Below are 18,626 nucleotides of genomic sequence, written 5' to 3'. Positions count from 1 at the left end.
TCAAGAACAAAAGCGAAGTGCATTTCAAAAACCCTTGTTCCCGGGCCCACGTAATTAGGGCATAAAGATCTTGATCTTTTACAGTCTCGCCTCTCTTAGAGAGGATACTGGCTAGGAGACGAGTTGCAGCCTCCATTATGCTCCATATGCAGTATTCCATAGCTTCTTACCTGCGGGGGCTTGCTCAGCCACGCGAGCTCCGGTCTCCGGCTCCACTCTACTTTTTTGCCGGGACACTCCTGCTCCAGCTCTCCAGGCTCCTCACTGTCGGTGCAATGATTCGGAGTCTTACCACATTCAAGCGAAACACATTTAAGCGAAAAACAAACCACATCTAAGTGAAACGCATTAAGCGAAAAATCACTCAAGTCCCTGCTCAGGCGCCAGGTTTTGCGGGGGAGGTCCCGAGTGCTGAAGAGCTGGCCGGATAAACGACACAGAGACCGATACGATTTGAGCGTCTTTCTCCGTTTTATTGTTTACCTACACAAGCTTATATCTACTTTGGAAAGATTCACGCCCTAGTCCCTCTGGACGGCCCCTGATCCGTGGGGGAGCCGACCAGTGTATAGCTTTGCCAAGGATTTTCAAGGCTGCCTGCAGCCAGGTGTCTTCCAGGCTTGCCTGCAGCCAGGGACCAGTTCAGGGGTTTTTCCTCAGCAACCCTGGGTTGTCCAATCTTTCCTGGGGTATCATATGCCCCTGTTCCACAAGGAATCCCTCTACAGCCCAGCCCTGAGCCCAGGCCTGGCCCAGCAGGGCCTATCCCTCCCGGGTGGCTCGGGGCTGTTTGTGGGGCAGTGGGATGTGAGGGGGAGGAAGGACAAATGCCATAAACCTGCAACCCCTGCCAGCCTCCTCAGGGAGGGGCGAGGGAGAAGCAAAGTGCAGCCCCTCAAAGGAAAGTTCCTTCTGTGGGGCCTCCAGAGGCAGTGCCAGAGCCCAGGGGACACAGCCCTGGGTGCCTCTGGCCCTGCCAGCCCTGCCCAGCCCTTGGCCATCTCTCCTGCAGGCTGTGTCCCCTGTCCGTGCTGCTCCTCTGCCCTGGCCGGCTGCACACGCCCATCTCGCTGTCCCCCCAGCATTTCTCACCCGGCATTTCTGTGCCCTCCCTGGGGTCCCTGTCCCCAGCGCTGCCGGCTCCTGGCACACAGAGCCGTGGCATGGTCCAGTCTCACGCTGGGAGATCTCATGTGCCAAAATTCTACCCTTGGAAGGACTTTTCTTCTTCCTCACCTCCAGCCTGAACCTTCCAAGCTGCACTTTGGGGAGGTTTCCTTTTCTTCCCATTCCCAAGAATCCTCTGAAACCACCCTTGAAGCAGTTTCAGGATGAGCCCTGGGCCTCCTCTTCAGAAGGTCCAGCAGTCCAGGTCCCTCAGTGTCACAGCAGTTTTGGATGGTAAAGTGCTGTGACCTTCCCAAAAGCATTCCCAGCAGGAAGCCGCTCGGTGCAGCCACCACACTTGCACACACATGTACACACACACACACACTGGATAGCTGGCAAAGCAGTCCAACGACAAAGGAGCAGGAAGGGTCTTCGCATGGGGTTCTATGGGAGAGACTTATTGCAGCCACACTCGTGCAAGGTTCCAGAGAAGTAGATCGAGAACAATGGGAGGTCTAGGGTTTTATACGAGAGGGGGGTAGGGCATCAGGGACCAGTGATGGTCTGAGGGCAGGGGGCGGCACACAGGTGGGGCCAGGGTAAGGGAACCAATAGGGAAACTCTGAGGGCGTGGCAATGGGGTGTGTACGGTAACAAGGGGTGGAGCAGCCAACGGAGCCAACCAGGGAAGCAGAACTAGGGCACATTATCATAACAGAACAGGGCGTTTTGGGGGAAGTTTTTTCAGTCACCCTAACCTGGAAAGAAGCATAGGACTTGTCTCACCATAGGACTCCCTTCATTCCTTGTCCAGCAGGCCCACCAGCCCCTACACTCAGTTTTTTCACACGGGCCCCAAAGCCCATCCTGTCAGTCCTGCAGAGCCTCTCCAGCTCCTCCTCACTGCCCCACAACAGGGAGCCCCACACCCAGACACAGCAGCCCAGATGTGCCCCCCTGGCCTCTGGTGCCTCTGGCAAGGGAACAGCTCGAGGCACTGCAGGGCCCTGCAGACAATTCCTGCAGCACTTGTAGGATGATCCTGCTCCCCAAGGGACGTTCCCGTGGTGCCAAGGCAGGAACTGAAATGGGGAGTGGGGCCAGAGAGGAAAGGGCAACCAGGGCTGGGCTGTTTGCAGGGGAGGGGACAGGGATGGGCAAGAGCAAGAAATGTGGAGCAGGAAAGAGGAAAGAAAGCAAAGGTGAAGCAGAGGAAATGCTCAGGGCTGTTTGGGGGTGGCTGCCAGGCAGCCCTGGCTCTGAGCAACAACGTCTGCAGTGGGACAGGAAACTCAGAGCTGATGGGAACAAACTTTCTGGCTGACTTGAGAGGCCACGACAAAGCTGAGTGGTTTCCCTGCCATCCCCCAGCCCTTGCTGGCCCCCAGGGGCTGATGGCATTTGTGCTCACTCAGGTTCATCTCCCCACACCAAGACCGTGGGGTGCTCACGCCTGGGCTGTGCAGTGCAAACAGGGGCTCCTGAGCCAGTCCTGCCGTGTGTGTGCCTGCAAGGATCCAGCCCCTCTCTGAGCTGGGGAGAGGCCAGGGCTGCAGAGGGGGGATGTTGCTGGCAGGTGCATGAGGCCGCTCTGGGACGCTGCCCTGGGGTGTCCAGCGCAGGGGGGATGGATCAGCCCCTGCTCTGCTGCTCCTTCCCGGCTCCCCCAGGGACCCTGCAGAGCACCAGCCATGCTGGTTGCCCCCACCCTGCCCACGGCCAACCTGGGGCTGCTCACGGGGGTTTTCTCTGCTGAGCACTGGCCTGGGCGTGCTCTTGAGAGAGCCTGGGCAAGGAGCCTGGAGCCCCCAGGCCCTGCCCTGAGGCGTCAGCGCTGGCCCAGCAGTGCCCATGGCCTGTCCCTGCTGCAGCCCCGGCACTGCCACCCCAGGGCTGGGAGCGAGCCCCAGAGCACTCAGGCCCTGCAGCAACACCAGGGGCAGGAGGGCAGCGGGGCAGTGGCACGGGAGCAGCACTGGCAGCACCAAGGGCTGCTGCTCCTGGGCACAGCTGCTGTGCCCCCCTGATCTGCCCCCAGCTCTGCACACAGACATTGCTGCTGCAGCTCCACAGAAGGCAACTAAAGGGGCATCTCTGCTGGAAACTTTGCTGGCAGATCCTTGAGTTCATTTAAAGGCACCGAGAGCACAGCTCCTCATTGACACAGTCTGGGGCCACAGGCAAGGTGGAGAGAAACAAAATGAGAAATGGAAAAAATATTGCCCTTGCTTTGTGGACAACAATAAATAACAAAAGACAGAAAAAATAACCCCAGAACCAAACCAACAAGAACTATCAAAGATGAGTTTTATTACAAGTGATTTGCTGAAATTGGCAACCAGTTTAATGTTTCTTAAATCGTCCAGCCATCAGTGCCCACACTGCAGCCTTGAGCTCCTGGTTCCTCAGGCTGTAGATGAGGGGGTTCAGGGCTGGAGGCAGCACCGAGTACAGAAGTGACAGGGCCAGATCCAGGGATGGGGAGGAGATGGAGGGGGGCTTCAGATAGGCAAAAAAGCCAGTGCTGAGGAACAGGGAGAGCACAGCCAGGTGAGGGAGGCACGTGGAAAAGGCTTTGTGCCGTCCCTGCTCAGAGGGGATCCTCAGCACAGCCCTGAAGATCTGCACATAGGAGAAAACCATGAACGCAAAACAGTCAAAGGCTAAACAGGCACTGTCCTGGGGTAACTGTATGATACTGTATTCCCTATCATCTGTGCTATGCCAGACATGAATCCTGTGCCTTTCTGTGTCTTTAAGCTGGGTCCGAGAGAAAGGGGAAAAAAAAAGAGCCGAGTGTTTTTGTGCTTCAAGGACACATACACTCCCCTGCGTTTTTCACTGCTACAGAGCAGAGGAAAGCATCTTCCTGGTTTTCTCCTCAGCTCTAGGCTCTCTGCAGCAGGGAAGAGAGTGGCATTCTCTTGTTTTTTTAGTTAGCTTCTTTTTTGTTAGCTAAAGCATGGAGCCCTGGGAGTTTGGCTTCTTCTTCTCCTATTCTGGACTGTTCAGCAACACCAGAACATCATCGGGAGGCCCTACACCATGGCCCAGAGGGGCCCATGCCGAACCCCAGCTTCAGAGAGGAGAGAGCTACGCCACAAAGGACTTTGAATTTTACCAGGTTCTCGTCACAGCAAGAGGTTTTATTATTTTACATTATTCTTTTTTCCCATGCCTGGGTACACTTTTGCTTGTTAAATAAATAGTTTTTTTCACTTTCCTCCAAGGAAAATTCTTTCCGAACCAGGTTACCTGGCTGTAACCTGCCTTCTTTGAAGGGAATGTTCCTTCCAGAGCATTTCCCTTAATTTGTCTCAAACTGGGACAGGAACTAACAGCAAGAAGCCCAAGTTCCCTGAGGTTGGAGTGTGAGCAGGAGAGCTTGAGGATGTGTGGGATTTCACAGAAGAACTGGCCCAGGGCATTATCCTGGCACAGGGGCAGGGAAAATGTATTGGCCGTGTGCAGCAGAGCAGTGAGAAAGGCACTGGCCCAGGCAGCTGCTGCCATGTGGGCACAAGCTCTGCTGCCCAGGAGGGTCCCGTAGTGCAGGGGTTTGCAGAGGGACACGTAGCGGTCGTAGCACATGACAGTGAGGAGACAATACTCTGTTCCAAGTAAGAAGATAAGAAGAAAGACCTGTGCAGCACATGCTGAGTAGGAGATGTGGCTGGTGCCCCAGAGGGAATTGTGCATGGCTTTGGGGACAGTGGTGTATGGTGGCCAGTGAACATACATTACAAGGGACAGAGAGTTCTCATTAAGATGGGTCCCTAGTACCACAGGAGCCACTTTATGTTGGGGTGGCCAAGGGGGCTTCTCCCAGGATGCTTGTTCTGTTATGTTAATCTATCCCAGTTTGAATTCCCCGGTTGGCTGTTAGCCTCTACCCCTCGTCACTCCCCCAGAGTTCCCCACTGGTCCCCGTTCCCTAGTCCTGCCTTTTCCCTGCCCCCAGACAAAACCATGAGCTTTGGGATCATGTTCATATTTGCCCCTGCAACCTCAGCGGTGTAGAAGCAATAAATGCTCCTGCCGGAATGCACACAAATGCCCTTCTGGACTGTTTGCTACAGACTATAATACTGAACCCACCTGTGTGTCTGTGGGTACATGTGGGACCCCACGGAGCCAGGCAGGGATGGTATTAAATGGCGCATCAACGTGGACGGCCTGGGACCATCCCCAAGAGCGTCTCCAGTACGTCCTGGATTTAAATCACATCTGAGCAGCCATAGCCCCAAAGAAACCTCTGAGTTCTATCAGGGGCTCAGCAGGGGAGACCAACAACCTTCTAGGGAAAGAGAAGACTGGTCTAAAGTTGACGGACCAACCTCGAGACTTTTATTTAACACTCTAAGGTAATATGGGTCACTTTTGTATCCTTTTTTGTTAATTGCCTTTTGTTTCTAAGGGAAGAGAGGGAGATAAGGGCAGAGTTTTCTCATCTCCTGTGAGAAGCCTTTCTTCCAGTTCTAAGAGTCCTTGTTTGGGAAAATTTTCATTATACCAGGGAAGGTTTAAAACATTTTGTTCAGTGGTTGTTTAAGCAGTGGTTAGTTGAGTATTTAAAACGCTTTGTGCGATGATTGTTTATGTCTGGAAAAGGTTATTTGCTTTGCAAGGTAGCAAAAGCTGTTGATAGTCTTATGAAACAGTTGGGAATAGTTAACCCCAGTTTAAAAAACCCTTTACCGATTTCCTCTCCCTGCATCCCTGATCCCTCTGCCCTGCTTCAAGGGAAACCAGGAGATGGATTCTGCCAGAGTGCACAGGTCTGCTACCATCTGCCTGCTCTCTCCCTGTCTCCTTTGTTCCCTGCCCACGGTGGTGCTGGCCAGGCCACCCCGGGTTCTACCCCAAACCCCTTCCCTGTACCCACTTCCCCGATTTTTTCCACTATAAATTTGCTCCAAGATCGGAGTGGCAGCAGAATCAGTCCTGTAATCCCAGCTGTTACCTTTATTTTTAATTCTCCCGCTTCCACTCCCCTCAGACAAAGTGGCGGACACCACATGGAAGCCCCGGTGAGAGTGGCGGGCTTCTCGCCTGCGCACGGTCCCCCTCCCCGACCTGCTCCCACTTATGTTACCGTGCACGGTCCCTGTAAAAACGAGGTTCACTCTCCTGTGAGAATTTAAAGGGTTTAATATAAAGACAATAAGAGACACATAAAAGAAAGCAAAGGGGTAACAGCCGGGTGCCTTGGCGCTCTGCCAAGAGCACACCTGATGCTCAAGGTGAGTCCTTTTTATACCATTTTTACTGTCTGTTCTCTATGCATATTCAAACTTTTCCCGGAGCTGTTCTGCATGGCCACTCCTTGGTTCCGCCTTTTTAGAGCAGGCGTAGTCTTCTGCCTTGCGGTTTTATTTCTTTTGATTCTTGGGGTTGGGCCCGCTAGGCAAGAGTCGATGGTAGGGTGGATCTCTTAATTCTCCAGACAGTCAGGGCTGATTGCAGCTTTGGGCCTCTTCGTCTCTCCGGGCAGAGCGGTGATAGCGGCTCTTGGACTCTCCTGGCCGCTGTTCTCCCGGCGGAGCAGCCTTTGGGCCCTTTTGTTCCCTGGACAAAGTGCTGATTAGCAGCTTCTTGGGCCTCATCCTCTGTTCGTTTGGAGGTTATCTTACTTGCTCACACTTGCTACCATTCTTGCTAAAAAGAGAGAAAACTACATCCATACAGCAAAAAGCATTTCTAACATTATATAATATCTACCTTTATACTTTGCAAGAAGCCAATATTATAATATATGTTTATAACACTATGAAAATAACAGATTTCATGTGCTTGACGCTTAGCTGCGTCAGACCACGACACTGTATTACAAAAGCTGCAGAGAAGACCACCACACCCTGAATGGGGCCCTGACTGAGGCCCTACACTGCTCGCTGATGAAGATAAGATAAAGTAACAACTCAGGGCTGGGAGAGAAGAATACATTCACGGAGCACAAGCTTAACACCTCTGGAGTGAAGACCACAGCCCCAGGGCTGTCAGCTGCCAGACTCACACAGACCCTCGGGGAGACAGGGTTTGGGTGTGTGATGAAAAAGCCTCTGGTGAGAGGCAGTCAATGCCCATCCACCGCTGTGCAGAGGAGCTCAGCTGTGGGGCCCCTTCTCCCCAGGGGAAGCTGCATCCACATGAAGGACAGAGGGGGTGTCATGGCCCATCAAAGGCCTCCCCCAAAGGGGTCCCCAGACATGATGCAACAGATCCACAGTGCTGCAAGGGACAGTGTCAAACTGGCCCCCTGCAAGGGAGGCACGTGGGCGTTCCCACTTGCCCAAAATGTACATTAATACACTGGATTCTATACTTTTCAGTGTGGTGTGGTGTGCCGTGGCATAGCAGCACAGCAGCAGTGGGGGACCCTCACCAACAAGACCAGATGGAGGGGAGCAACAAGATGTCGTTGGGACCCCCAGAAGGGTGATATGTTTCTACCTAACCCATCACTCTCTCCCTGTCCCCCCACCCCCCACACACACTTCTTTCTCTATCTCCTCCTTTCTTTCTTTTCTTTTTCTTTCTCTTTGCTTCTTTTACTGCTAAAGAAAATATATTAATTTTTTGGCACCAGCAGCTAACCTCGTTTGGTTTTAATAATGTTTTTTGGGTACATTTCAAGCTTTTCTGGGCTTGATCCACTTAATTCGCATTTCCTCTGCTCTTCTGTGTTTAAACTGGATTCTAACACCATGGAAACCTGCTCTAGGATCTGTTGCTATTGGCTTGGGCCATGGAATTCCAGATTGCTTTGCAACTGTCATGGTTTAGGAACTCCCCAATTCAGTGCCCCCCACCAAGACTCTCCCAAACCAGATGGCGCTTGCTCGCTCCCCCCTTTGCCTTTCCCTTCCTGCTCCGGCAGGACAGAGTTAAGAATTGGAGACACAAAAGGTAAAAATCACAGGTTGAGATAAGAAATATTTGATGCAGACAGCAATGCGATAAGAAAGCAAACAGTAACAGCAACAATATTAATAAGAAAAGGATACAAGAAACGGTACCTCACATGCAAAAATGCTCAATGTGGACCCCAAGCCAATGAACAATGGTGGAAAATTCCATAATGTTTTTCATCTAGAAGCTGTGCCCTTCTTCTTAGAGGCCAGAGAGAGTCCCTTTCCTCCACCCCTGACAAAAAGGTGAGGTGGTACAGAAAACATTAAAGCCCTAACCAACCCTCTTTCTATACCCAGATCATGCCCAGATCCTTTACCTTTCCACTAAATACATATACACATACACATACATATACATATATACATATATACTAGCACAGGTATAATTTCCATTCTGAAGAGCTGGGCCTCCAAGATGTCTGCTGAGTTCATTTAGTCCATGGCTGTGGATTCTGTCCATCCTTGATGTTTCCCAGGGCAGGAGGGCTGCTGTGCTGTTGGCTGGCTGCAGCATCAGGAGCCCATGACTGGTATATCTGGAGCAGTCCATCCTCATTGGCTGTGGGACTTAGGGCACACAGCGGCGTGTCATTCAGCACCCAGTGTTATACAAGTCAACATCACAGACTGCTCTCACCCAAAGTCAAATCCTCCTGTATTACCTTGAGCAAAGGTCCTTGAGCAAAGACAATCCCATGGATGGGTTTGCCTCTGCTTAAGGCAGGACTGATCCCTAACCCATTTCTCATACACACTGCGGGAAATTTATCCCCTTCTCCAGTACATGGATGTTTTGATTGCACAGGGCCAGCTCGATTGGTAGAGCCTCGGGTATTAACTGACCAGGTGGCCTTTGCTAAATGGAGAACCCAATGTTTGAAGGGTTAAAAAAAAAAAATTAACTCTATTTTAGCAACTCTGTCTTGGCTGAAACTAGGACAGCTGTGCTGGTGGGGAGGCTTCAAAGGGGTATTGGAAGATGGATGCAAACAAGAGGAATGAGAAGGTCTGGAAGCAGAAACACCTCATGGGGAGAGATGTGGGAATGGGGCTATCAGCTTATTCTGGGGAAGGTTCAAGGGTGACCTCTGCATCAGAGCAGTGCTGGTGTGGGAACTCCTTTTGTCTCTGCTGCATTGAAGAGGCTGAAACAGGGAGAAAAATTGCCATGAAGGGGAGCAGGGAGGGTGATGAGCTTTGTCTCATCCCAGCCCAGCCTGGGAGTGACCCCTGGCACAGGAGCTGCTGCAGGAAGCTCCCCTTCCCTCCTCTCCCCCTCCACTCCTCTCTCTCCTGTCCTGGGGACACAGGCAGTGTGGAGATCCCAAGGTGCCACCTGCACAGCTCCTGGCTGGCAGCAGATGTGATCCCAAGTTGTCACAGGACCTGCAGAGCTGTAGGATGCCTCAGCCCGAGTGCCTGGGGCTGCTTGGTGTCAAGGTGTCTAGGTGCCGCATCTGGGATGCTGATCTCTGTTCCCATTCTCTCCCAGCCCGCATCACCAGAGCAGATCCTGGAGATGTTGGTCAAGGGCAATAAAAACCAGCTCAGCATCACACCAAGGCCAGTGCCACCTCCTCCCACTCCCATGCCATCATCCAGGTGAGTGCTGCTGGCAGTGGTACTACTCTGATCAGTGCTGGAAATGGAGCTAGGAAGCTGCTGGGACCAACATCGCAGGGCTGTCCCCCTCAGCGCTGAGCTGGCAATGACACACTCCAGGACTCTGTCAAAGTGCTCCCCGGTTTCTTGGTGCAAACTTGCCAGTGGATTTCAATTCCAGCCATGTACTTCCCTGAATTTGCAGGGCTGTCACAACTGCCTGGGCAGATGGAGGCTCTGGTTATCACTTCAGCCTGAACCTAGTGCCTCACCCGTTGCTGCTTGCAGGGCAATAATCCAGGTGTCTGGATGCTTTTCCAGGCCCTTGGAAAGGTGACCAGCTGTTCCAGTCTCCACCACTGAACATGGGAGCTGCTGATTCTTTTCCAAAACTCTGTCCCTTCCTGCCAGATCCTTTCCCTGGCTTTGCTCTTTGTGTCATCTCCAGGTGTTTGGCTCATCCTCACAGTGTGCCAGGTTCCTCTCCTACTCCTGCCCCATCCTCCAGCGTGTTACAAACGACTGAGCCAATTACGTAAGAACAGGGAATTTATTACAGAATTATAAAGTTAACAACTGGAGACCCAAAATGACGATTTGCCGGTCTACAAAACGAAGGTCGAAGGAGCAGCACTGCGTGCTTAACCACTTGCAGGGTATGGCCAGAGGCACGCCCACAGGACTGGGGAGATACATTTTATATCCCAGAACTGGGTATGGCCCCTCCCTGGACCCCACCCCCTCAGTCTGTTCCGGTGGGCTCGTTGGTATCCAGGGCTCGTCTGATTGGGTCAGGATGATCCAACGGGGTTGGTCTCTTGCTCCTCTTATGCTAACGATGATTGGCACCCATGCTACTCCCCTTTTAACAAAGTCCAGAAATTTCTCTGACAAACCTCTAATAATACAATGCAACACATTAACTTCCATTACAACAAACTTGTTTCCCCAATTAATGCCCTTATTAACATGTGCAGAAACCAACAAACTTATCAACCTCTCAATTACGAAGCCCAACTCCCTATATCTGTTTACAACACAGAGTGATCCACTGACCCATCCCATGGGAAACACGGAGCCCTGATCCGGCTAGTGCTGCTGCTCCAACCATCCTCCCCAAGGGCGTGTGGAGCAGCCGTAGCTTCAGCCATCTCTGCCCTCACAGATCCAGGTGAAGCAGCGGGACCGACCCCGCTGTTGGCTTTGCTGGGGATCTGCATGTGGCCAAGGTGAGCCTGACTGACCTGGTGGGCTTGGAGTGAGCCTGGGTCACCAAGGACTGGGAGAAAACAGGGAGAGGGGCTGTGGGAGGGACCAGCATCAATCGCTCACTGCTGGCCCTCGACAGTGTCATCCGCCCGCTGGCCAGAGGTAAGGGAAGGCTGTTCCCAGTCTGGCACTGCCGGGCTCTGCCTGTCCGGGGACAGGCCCGGGAGGGACGTCCCCGACCACCCCAGGGCTGAGAGCTGAGCAGAGCTTCGGTCTCTCGGGACAGAGCAGGCAGAGCCACATCCCGCTCTGGGACAGCACCTGATGCGCTTGCAGAAGGACTCTCTGGGCTGCAGTTGCCACAGCCCCGTGATCACGGCCATGAACCTGCAGGGCTGGTCGGCCCAGACACCTGCAGCACACTTTGGTTTGCCAGCCAAGCCAGGCATATCCTGCTGCCGGTGAGGCTCGGGTGGGAGCGAGACAGGGACCTGCCTGGAAGCTGCTGAGTAGGGGGGCAGGACAGTACGTGGTGGGATGGATTGGTGGGTGCCTCCTGTATCCCGCCGGAACTTCCCCGCCCTCGGGGTGCCACTATGGGCAGAAGCAGCTGATTGAGCTCCAGCAGCATGGGCCCAGGAAGAGCCAGATGTGCAAAAGCTGCAGCTCCCACATGTCTGCAAACGCCGGGAAAAGGAACTGAGTGATGAAGCATTTGCTGCATTTGAACATTGAGGTCCACCTTGCTCCCTCTTTTCCTCGGAATCTCCCCAAACCGGGCCAAGAGACACTTCAGAGACAGAGTCCAGGAAGTGGGTATTTGCTTTATTCAGCACCGGGTGCATGGGGGATCGCTCCTCCTAATACACACACACGGCACTTATTGCAACACTGTATTATGGGTAAAATTAATGAATAGTCATCACATTCCTTGAGATAGGAGTGGTTATAGAAATTAGTTCTGGGAAGTCATCAATATCATTAGCATATGTGTTACCCATGCATGGTGTATCCTGGTGGTCGCACTGAGGAAGGCTCCTCTTCTTCCTCAGAGGTCTTTCTGATGAAGATCAGTAGTCTTCATCTCAATGCACTTCTTACCTTTCTTTCTGGAGCATGCGCAGTTCGTCGCTGGATGATTCAGCCATCTCTGTGCTGGTTTCAAGTAAATTCTTGTTCCTCTTATCTTCACAAGATGAAGGTGAATCCTGCTGCTTAGGTTTTGTGATTAACATTTGCTGTCTCCCAACAGTTAACTGTGCTTACATGAGTTAACTCTGGATCAATCTTATCACCTCCTCCTCCTTCCCCTTTTCCTCATTACTGTCATCCCAACTGCTCATTTCTCAGAGGACAACTAGGGATTTTGGGACAAAACCATTTTTTTTAATTGGGAATGTATGGATACAAAAATGCTGCTAGCGAGGATTTTCTTGCTATTTTCTAAGTCCGTGAGAGACTTTTCTCTCTCACAGAAGAGGTAGCAGGGAATGTAAACAACCAAGCCACCTGCAACCTTGAAAAGTCTTGTTTATGGTACAGTAGAAAAATATTTTCACAATGGATGTTTTAGGATTTTAGCCAATCACCCCAAGGGGTGGCTGATCCTTTGTCCAATTAGACTATGAAGAAAAAAGTCTGTAAAAGAGTTTGTAAAATAATTAAATAAATCAATCTTGCTGCACAATTCCTACCTGCTGGATTTTCTCCTCCTCCTCCCTACAGCTGTGGGACATGGTAATATATCCTAGGGCATTTTTTAATAGGAATGTGTCTGGGGATCCCCATTACACCAGGGTGAGGTCACTCTAGAGCAGCTGCTCTCTATCCCCACAATCTTTCTCCTCCTCCCCCTTCTCCTCCTCCTCCTCTTCCTCCTTCTCCTCCTCCTTCTCCCTCTTGTTACCTTCATCCCCACTGTCCAGAGCACATTCCCAAGAGAAAAGCCGGTGATTTTGGGGCAGAAAACTGCTTTTCTGAGAGGCAACCTTCACAGGGGTCCCAGTCATGTCAGGGCAACCTCCCTCCCTGCCCCCCCTCTTCTTCTCCTCCTTCTCCTCTTCCTCCTTGCTGCCATCATTCCCACTCCACAGGGCACCTTCCCCAGATAAAAAATGGTGATTTTGGGCCAGAAAGTTGCTTTCCTGAGGAAGAACTTCCCCAGGGCTCCCGGATGCACCAGGGCACCCTTCCTCCCTGCCCCCCCTCTCCCTCTCCCTCTCCCTCTCCCTCTCCCTCTCCCTCTCCCTCTCCCTCTCCCTCTCCTGCTCCTCCTCGTCTCCCCCACTCAGGGCACACCTGAGTTTTGCCCAGAAGAGGGGCCGTGCAGGGGGCTCCGGGGGCCAACGCAGGTGTGTGCGCCGCAGCAGCACACGGCGCATGTGGTGGAAGGCTGAGAGCTCAGCCTCAGGGATGTTCTCGAGGAACACGAGGACAAGGACATCGCGCAGCTCGTCAAAGAGGCGATAGCTGGCCATCTGGATCTCCAGTGAGCACCACTCGCTGCGTAGGTACCCACGGCTCACCACGCACACCGTGTGCCGGCTGTTGTACACAGCGTCCACAATGTTGTCCACTATGGCGCGGCCAGGGCGAAAGTCACGGTGGTGCAGGCAGAGACGCAGGGCTCCGCGCTCCAGCTCAGGCACCAGCTCCTCCAGCACCCACTGCTCATCCCCAGAGTTGTAGGACACAAAGGTGTCGTAGGTGTAGCGCCGCTGCTCGCGCCGCCAGCGCCCGCGTGCCCACGCATGCAGCAGGAACAGCTGGTAGCGCAGCCGCCAGTACCCACGGTGGTGCAGCAGTGGCAGCACCAGCAGCAGCAGCACAGCCGGTGCTGTCCCTGCAAACAGGTACAGCCCCATGCCCAGGTAGCACACACGCGTGTCAAAGCAGTGCAGGTATGCGGAGGCCCCACCTGTCTCGCCACAGGTGTAGTTATACAGGTAGACCACCTGCACAGGCCCACGTGCCAGCCAGCCAGGCAGCCAGGCATTGGCACAGCTGCAACTCAGCGGGCACTTGCGCAGGTCCAGGTAGCGCAGGGCTGGCAGGCGCGTGGCCAGAGTCACATCCAGTGCACGCAGCTCGTTTTTGGCCAGGCGCAGCTCCTTCAGTCGCGTCAGGTTGCCAAAGACCTCAGGGCCGAGGCTGCGCAATCCTGCACTCTCCAGGTTCAAGCTGCGCAGTTGGCTCAGGTTCTTGAAGATGCCGGCAGGCAGGTGGCCCATCCCGCCATTGCTGTCAGCCAGCGTCAGGTACTGCAGCTGCGCCAGGTCATCGAAGGCATCGGCGGGGATGGCCGAGAGTGAGTTCTGTGACAGGTAGAGCGAGCGCAAGGCACTGAGGCCCTGGAAGAAGCGTTGCGGCACCACGCGCATCCCATAGGGCTGCTGTGCCTGCAGCTTCAGGTCGTAGAGGTTCTGCAGGTAGCGGAAAGGTGGCGGCTGCCGCAGGTGTCGGCTCAGGTAGCGCAGCGTGTTGGCGCGCAGGTCCAGCACGCCCAGTGTCACCTGCACCGGCTGGAATGCTGCCGCGCTCACCTCCAGTAGCCGGTTGCGGTCCAGGTAGAGCCGGCAAAGCCGCGGGAGGCCCTGGAACGCCATGGCTGCCAAGTGCCGCAGGTTGTTCCCACCCAGGTCGAGGGTCTGCAGGTGATCAAGCCCCTTGAAGGCACCAGGGAAGAGCACAGCCACTCGGTTGTTGCGCAGGTTGAGGTCTTCCAGCTGGCTCAGGTCAGCAAAGGAGCCGGGCAGGAGGTCGGTGAGCAGGTTGTTGTCAAGGCGCAGGTGCCGCAGGTCGTGGAGTCCACGCAGCGCTGCGCGGTCCAGCCATGCCAGCCCATTCACGTCCAGCCGCAGCTGCCGCAGCGCTGGTGCATTATCAAAGGCACCCGCACCAGCCACTAGGATGCGGTTGAAGCGCAGGGACACATTGTGGAGCTGGTGCAGAACCGGGGTCCCACGGCACGATGGCAGCCGCCGCAGCAGGTTGTGCTCAGCCACCAGCTCGCCCAGTGCTGCACGCTGCACCTGGGTCAGCAGCCGCCCTACGCAGCCCAAGTGCCGCAGCCGGTTGCCAGACACGTCCAGGGCGCTCAACACCGGACACTTGGCCAGAGCTCCATCAGGCATTGCTGTGAGCCCCACATGCTGCAGCCGCAGCCTCTGCAGCCGCGGCCCTGTCAGCTGCTGGCACAGGTACTCCAAGTCCTTTGTGTCCACCTGCAGCCCTGACACGTCCACATGGCGTGGGGAGACTCCAGCCATGTGCAGCAGCTGCCTCACATTCAGCGGGTTCCCAGCCAGGTGCAGGTGTGTCAGGTTGTGCGGGCACAGGTGAGCGAGTGGTGCAGGGTCCGAGATGTTGTTGTAGGACAGGTCGAGCACACGCAGCCCTGGGGGCATCACCCCAGGGGTGGCCCCTGAAAGAGCTCCTAGGGAGTTGTTGCAGAGGCGCAGGACCCTCAGCGTGGGCGGCAGCCCTGGGCCCAGTGTTGACAGCATGTTGCCACACAGGTCGAGCAGGTCCAGGTGTGTCAGATGCCCCACGGCCATGGCCACAGGCTCCAGCGTGCTGAGCCAGCCATCCCGCAGCCAGAGCATGCTGAGTGTGGCCAGCGGCCAGAAAGCCCTGGGGGCCACCTTCTGCAGTGGGTTGTGGTCCAGCCGCAGTGTGCTCAGGTTACCCAGCCCAATGAACACACCTGTGGCCAGCACTGACATGTTGTTGTGGGCCAGGTCTAGGTGGGCCAGTGCTGACAGCCCCCAGAAAGCCCCCGGGGCCAGGAGTTCCAGCTGGTTGTGGGTCAAATCAAGGGTGTAGAGCCACGGCAGGTGGGCAAAGGCACCGGGGGGCACCTGGCGCAAGGTGTTGACGGAGAGGTTGAGGGATGTGGCAGTGGAGGGGAGGTCACCCACTGCAGCCCCCACGGTGCTCAGGAAGCGCTGGATGCAGCGGAACAGCCCAGGGTCCCATGGCGCCTGGATGCAGTTGCGGAAGCCATAGGGAAAGACCCCTCCAGGCACCATCACCAATGTCACCAGCATCACCAGCAGCAGGGTGCACATCCTGACACACTCTGGGAAGATCCTGGATGCAGTGGGGGAGAGAGTGGGATGAGGCGTGTCCTTGGTATTCCAGAGACCCCCTTTGAGGCCCAGGGACCACACTTTGGGCTCAGGGACTCTCCCCACATCAGCCTAGGGATCCCCCTTGCAACCCAGGGACCCCACCACCATCCCAGAGACCTCGCTCAGGGCCCAGGGACCCCTCATCCACACCCCAGAGACCCCCAGAACCCCAGAGTCCCCACTCAGGGCCCAGGGATCCCTCATCCACACCCCAAAGACCCCGACCAGAATGCTAGGATCCCCACTCAAGGCCCAGGGACCCCTCATCCACACCCCAGAGAACCTCACCAGAATGCCAGGATCCCCATTCAGGGTCCAAGGACCCTTCATCCACACCTCATCGACCCACACATGCACTCCAGGGCTGCCCTTCAGGGCCCAGAGACCCCTCACCCACAACCCAGGGAGACACACCCCCATGGCCCCCATCAGGGCCCAGGGACCTCCCTCAGGGCCGAAGAACCTCCACACACCCCAAGGACCCCTCGCCCCCAGTCCCAAGGGGTTTTAGGGACCTCCACCTCCCCATCAGGTTCCCACCGTGCCACTGCCTCCTCTTTGGGTGATTTTGAGGTTAGAAAAGGGAAGTTTGGGGTATCACTTTGTGTCACCACTGTCCCACCCACCTCCCTGTGATGTGGGTGGGGGAGTGGTGACACAAATCCTGCCTGGACAGATTTAGGGGTCCCCGGGAGGCTGGCAAGAGTACGAGGCCGCACAGCTGGGTCACCCCCCCAGTACAGCCCCACAGAGTCTGGGGGGTCCCTGGGGGGGTTCCTGGGACACCCAGGCCTCTGCCCCCCGCCGCTGGCCCCGCTGCCACGTGCTGCTCTTTGTTCCTCTTTCCCTTCCACAGACTGAACCACCTGGTTTTGGTTCCTTCGGGGGAAATACTGGGGTGTACTGGGTTATACTCTCTTATACTGGGCTATACTGAACTATATTGGTCTATACTGGGTTCTGCTGGGTTGTACTGAGTTATACTGGACTGTGCTGGGTGACAGTGGGCCATACTGGGCCATACTGGGCCATACTGGTCTGTATAGGGTTGTAACGGGACAGAGGCGCTGCCCCAATGAGGCGCAGGGGCGGGGCCTGGAATGTGGGCGGGGCCTGGAATGTGGGCGGGGGCTGGAATGTGGGCGGGGCCTATACGGAATGTGGGCCCCCCCGGGGGCGTGTCCGGGGGCGTGGCCCTGCGGGAGGGGGCGGGGCCAGCGCTCAGGGTGGGCCCTGTCGGGCCTGAGGGGCTGGCGAGTAGGGGTGCATCGGGACGGGGGGGCACAATTGGGTCTGGGGGGTGTTATGAGCGGGCTCGGGGGATTTGGGGGGGCTGCAGGGACTGTGCTATGCAGTGGCCGCCGCTTCCGCTCTGTGCACGAGCGCTGGTGGTACGTAGCCCTCAGCAAATGTGGGGAGAGTACCCCCCATGTCCCCCCCGGGAAGCCCCGGCCCCCCAGGACGATGGGCTGGAGCTGGAGTACGAGATAGTGCTGACCAACGGGGATTCTTTCCGGACGTGGCACTTCTCCGCCGAGGAGTTCAGTGCAGCTGCAGCCGGTGGGGAAAGGCAGTGGGAGGGGGGCTACAGTGCATCGAGATCGGGGTATATTGGGGGTTATGGGGGTCTGGGGGGTTTATTGGGGTCTGGGGGGTTTATTGGGGTCGGGGGGGGCTGACGGGATTAGGGTACATTGGGGTCTGGGGGTATATTGGGAGTTATGGTGGTCTGGGGGGCTGCAGGGATTGGGGTGCATTGAGATAGGACCTATATGAGGGTCTGGAGGGCTTTATTGGGTTTGGGGGCTGGAAGGATTGGGATGCATCAGTATTGGGGGATATATTGGAGGTTATTGAGGTTTGGGGAACCTGAGGGGTTTGGGGTACCTTGGGATTGATGGTGGGGCTGCAATACAGGGGGCGTCTGTGGTGGGCATATCCTGGTGGGTATTGGGGGCCTCATGGGGTGAACCCCTTCTCACCCCACCCCCCACCTTCCCCAGGCATCCCGGAGACAGACATCACCTTCATCTTCATTGTCATCCTCACCTTATTCATCAGTGAGGGACTGGGGGGAACTCTGAGCTTCGAGGGGGGGCTGGGGGGAGCCTGTGCTTTGAGAGATCCTGTGCTGATCCCTGCAACCCCCCCAGACCTATTCTAGGGATGGCAGCTACTCCACACCACCTACAAGATTCTCAAGGTGGCTGCCAGCATGGATCATGAAGGGGGAGCTTGGGGGGCTATGGGCAGGCTTGCAGGGGCCAGGGGCAGCTGCGGGGACTGGGGATCATCGGGGTTTATTACCCAAGGGCCTGGGCCCTAGGGTATATCACCGTGTCCCGCAGCCATAAGGAGGAGGAGGAGAGAAAATCCAACAGGCAGGAATTGTGCAGCAGGATTGATTTATTTAATTATTTTACAAACTCTTTTATGGACTTTTTTCTTCATAGTCTAATTGGACAAAGGATCAGCCACCCCTTGGGGGTGATTGGCTAAAATCCTAAAACATCCATTGTCAAAATATTTTTCTACTATACCATAAACAAGACTCTTCAAGGTTGCAGGTGGCTTGATTGTTTACATAACTCTGCTACCACTTCTGTGAGAGAGAAGAGTCTCTCACGGACTTAGAAAATAGCAAGACAATCCTTGCTAG

General features: G+C 55.2%; 2 protein-coding genes across 2 annotated transcripts in view; both read right to left on the bottom strand.

Moving 5' to 3' along the window:
• Positions 1-3,453: 3,453 nt before the first annotated feature.
• Positions 3,454-18,626, bottom strand: part of LOC138102090 (olfactory receptor 14I1-like) — an 89,384-nt gene continuing 74,211 nt past the window's right edge. Inside the window, exon 2 of the mRNA XM_068999858.1 lies at positions 3,454-3,732. Coding sequence (XP_068855959.1) covers positions 3,454-3,732 — 279 coding nt within the window. The remainder of the gene's footprint in view (positions 3,733-18,626) is intronic.
• On the bottom strand, positions 12,625-15,904 carry LOC138102042 (toll-like receptor 13). The gene is made up of 2 exons (XM_068999798.1): positions 13,104-15,904; positions 12,625-12,872 (listed from the first exon to the last, which is right to left on the bottom strand). The coding sequence occupies exons 1-2, from the start codon at positions 15,902-15,904 to the stop codon at positions 12,644-12,646; spliced, it is 3,030 nt and encodes a 1,009-aa protein (XP_068855899.1). The 3' UTR covers positions 12,625-12,643.

This window comes from Aphelocoma coerulescens, unplaced genomic scaffold (genome assembly GCF_041296385.1).
Source record: "Aphelocoma coerulescens isolate FSJ_1873_10779 unplaced genomic scaffold, UR_Acoe_1.0 HiC_scaffold_60, whole genome shotgun sequence".
Lineage (NCBI taxonomy): Eukaryota > Metazoa > Chordata > Aves > Passeriformes > Corvidae > Aphelocoma > Aphelocoma coerulescens.
Note: the sequence above shows the minus strand (reverse complement) of the source record. Positions and strands in the feature narration are given on the sequence as shown.

Coding starts and splice junctions, on each gene's coding strand:
- LOC138102042 (XM_068999798.1), bottom strand. CDS start 15,904: ATGTGCACCCTGCTGCTGGTGATGCTGGTGACATTGGTGATGGTGCCT. Junction 12,873..13,103: donor AGTGGGGGAGACGAGGAGGA/GCAGGAGAGGGA, acceptor GGAGAAGAAGAG/GGGGGGCAGGGAGGGAGGTT.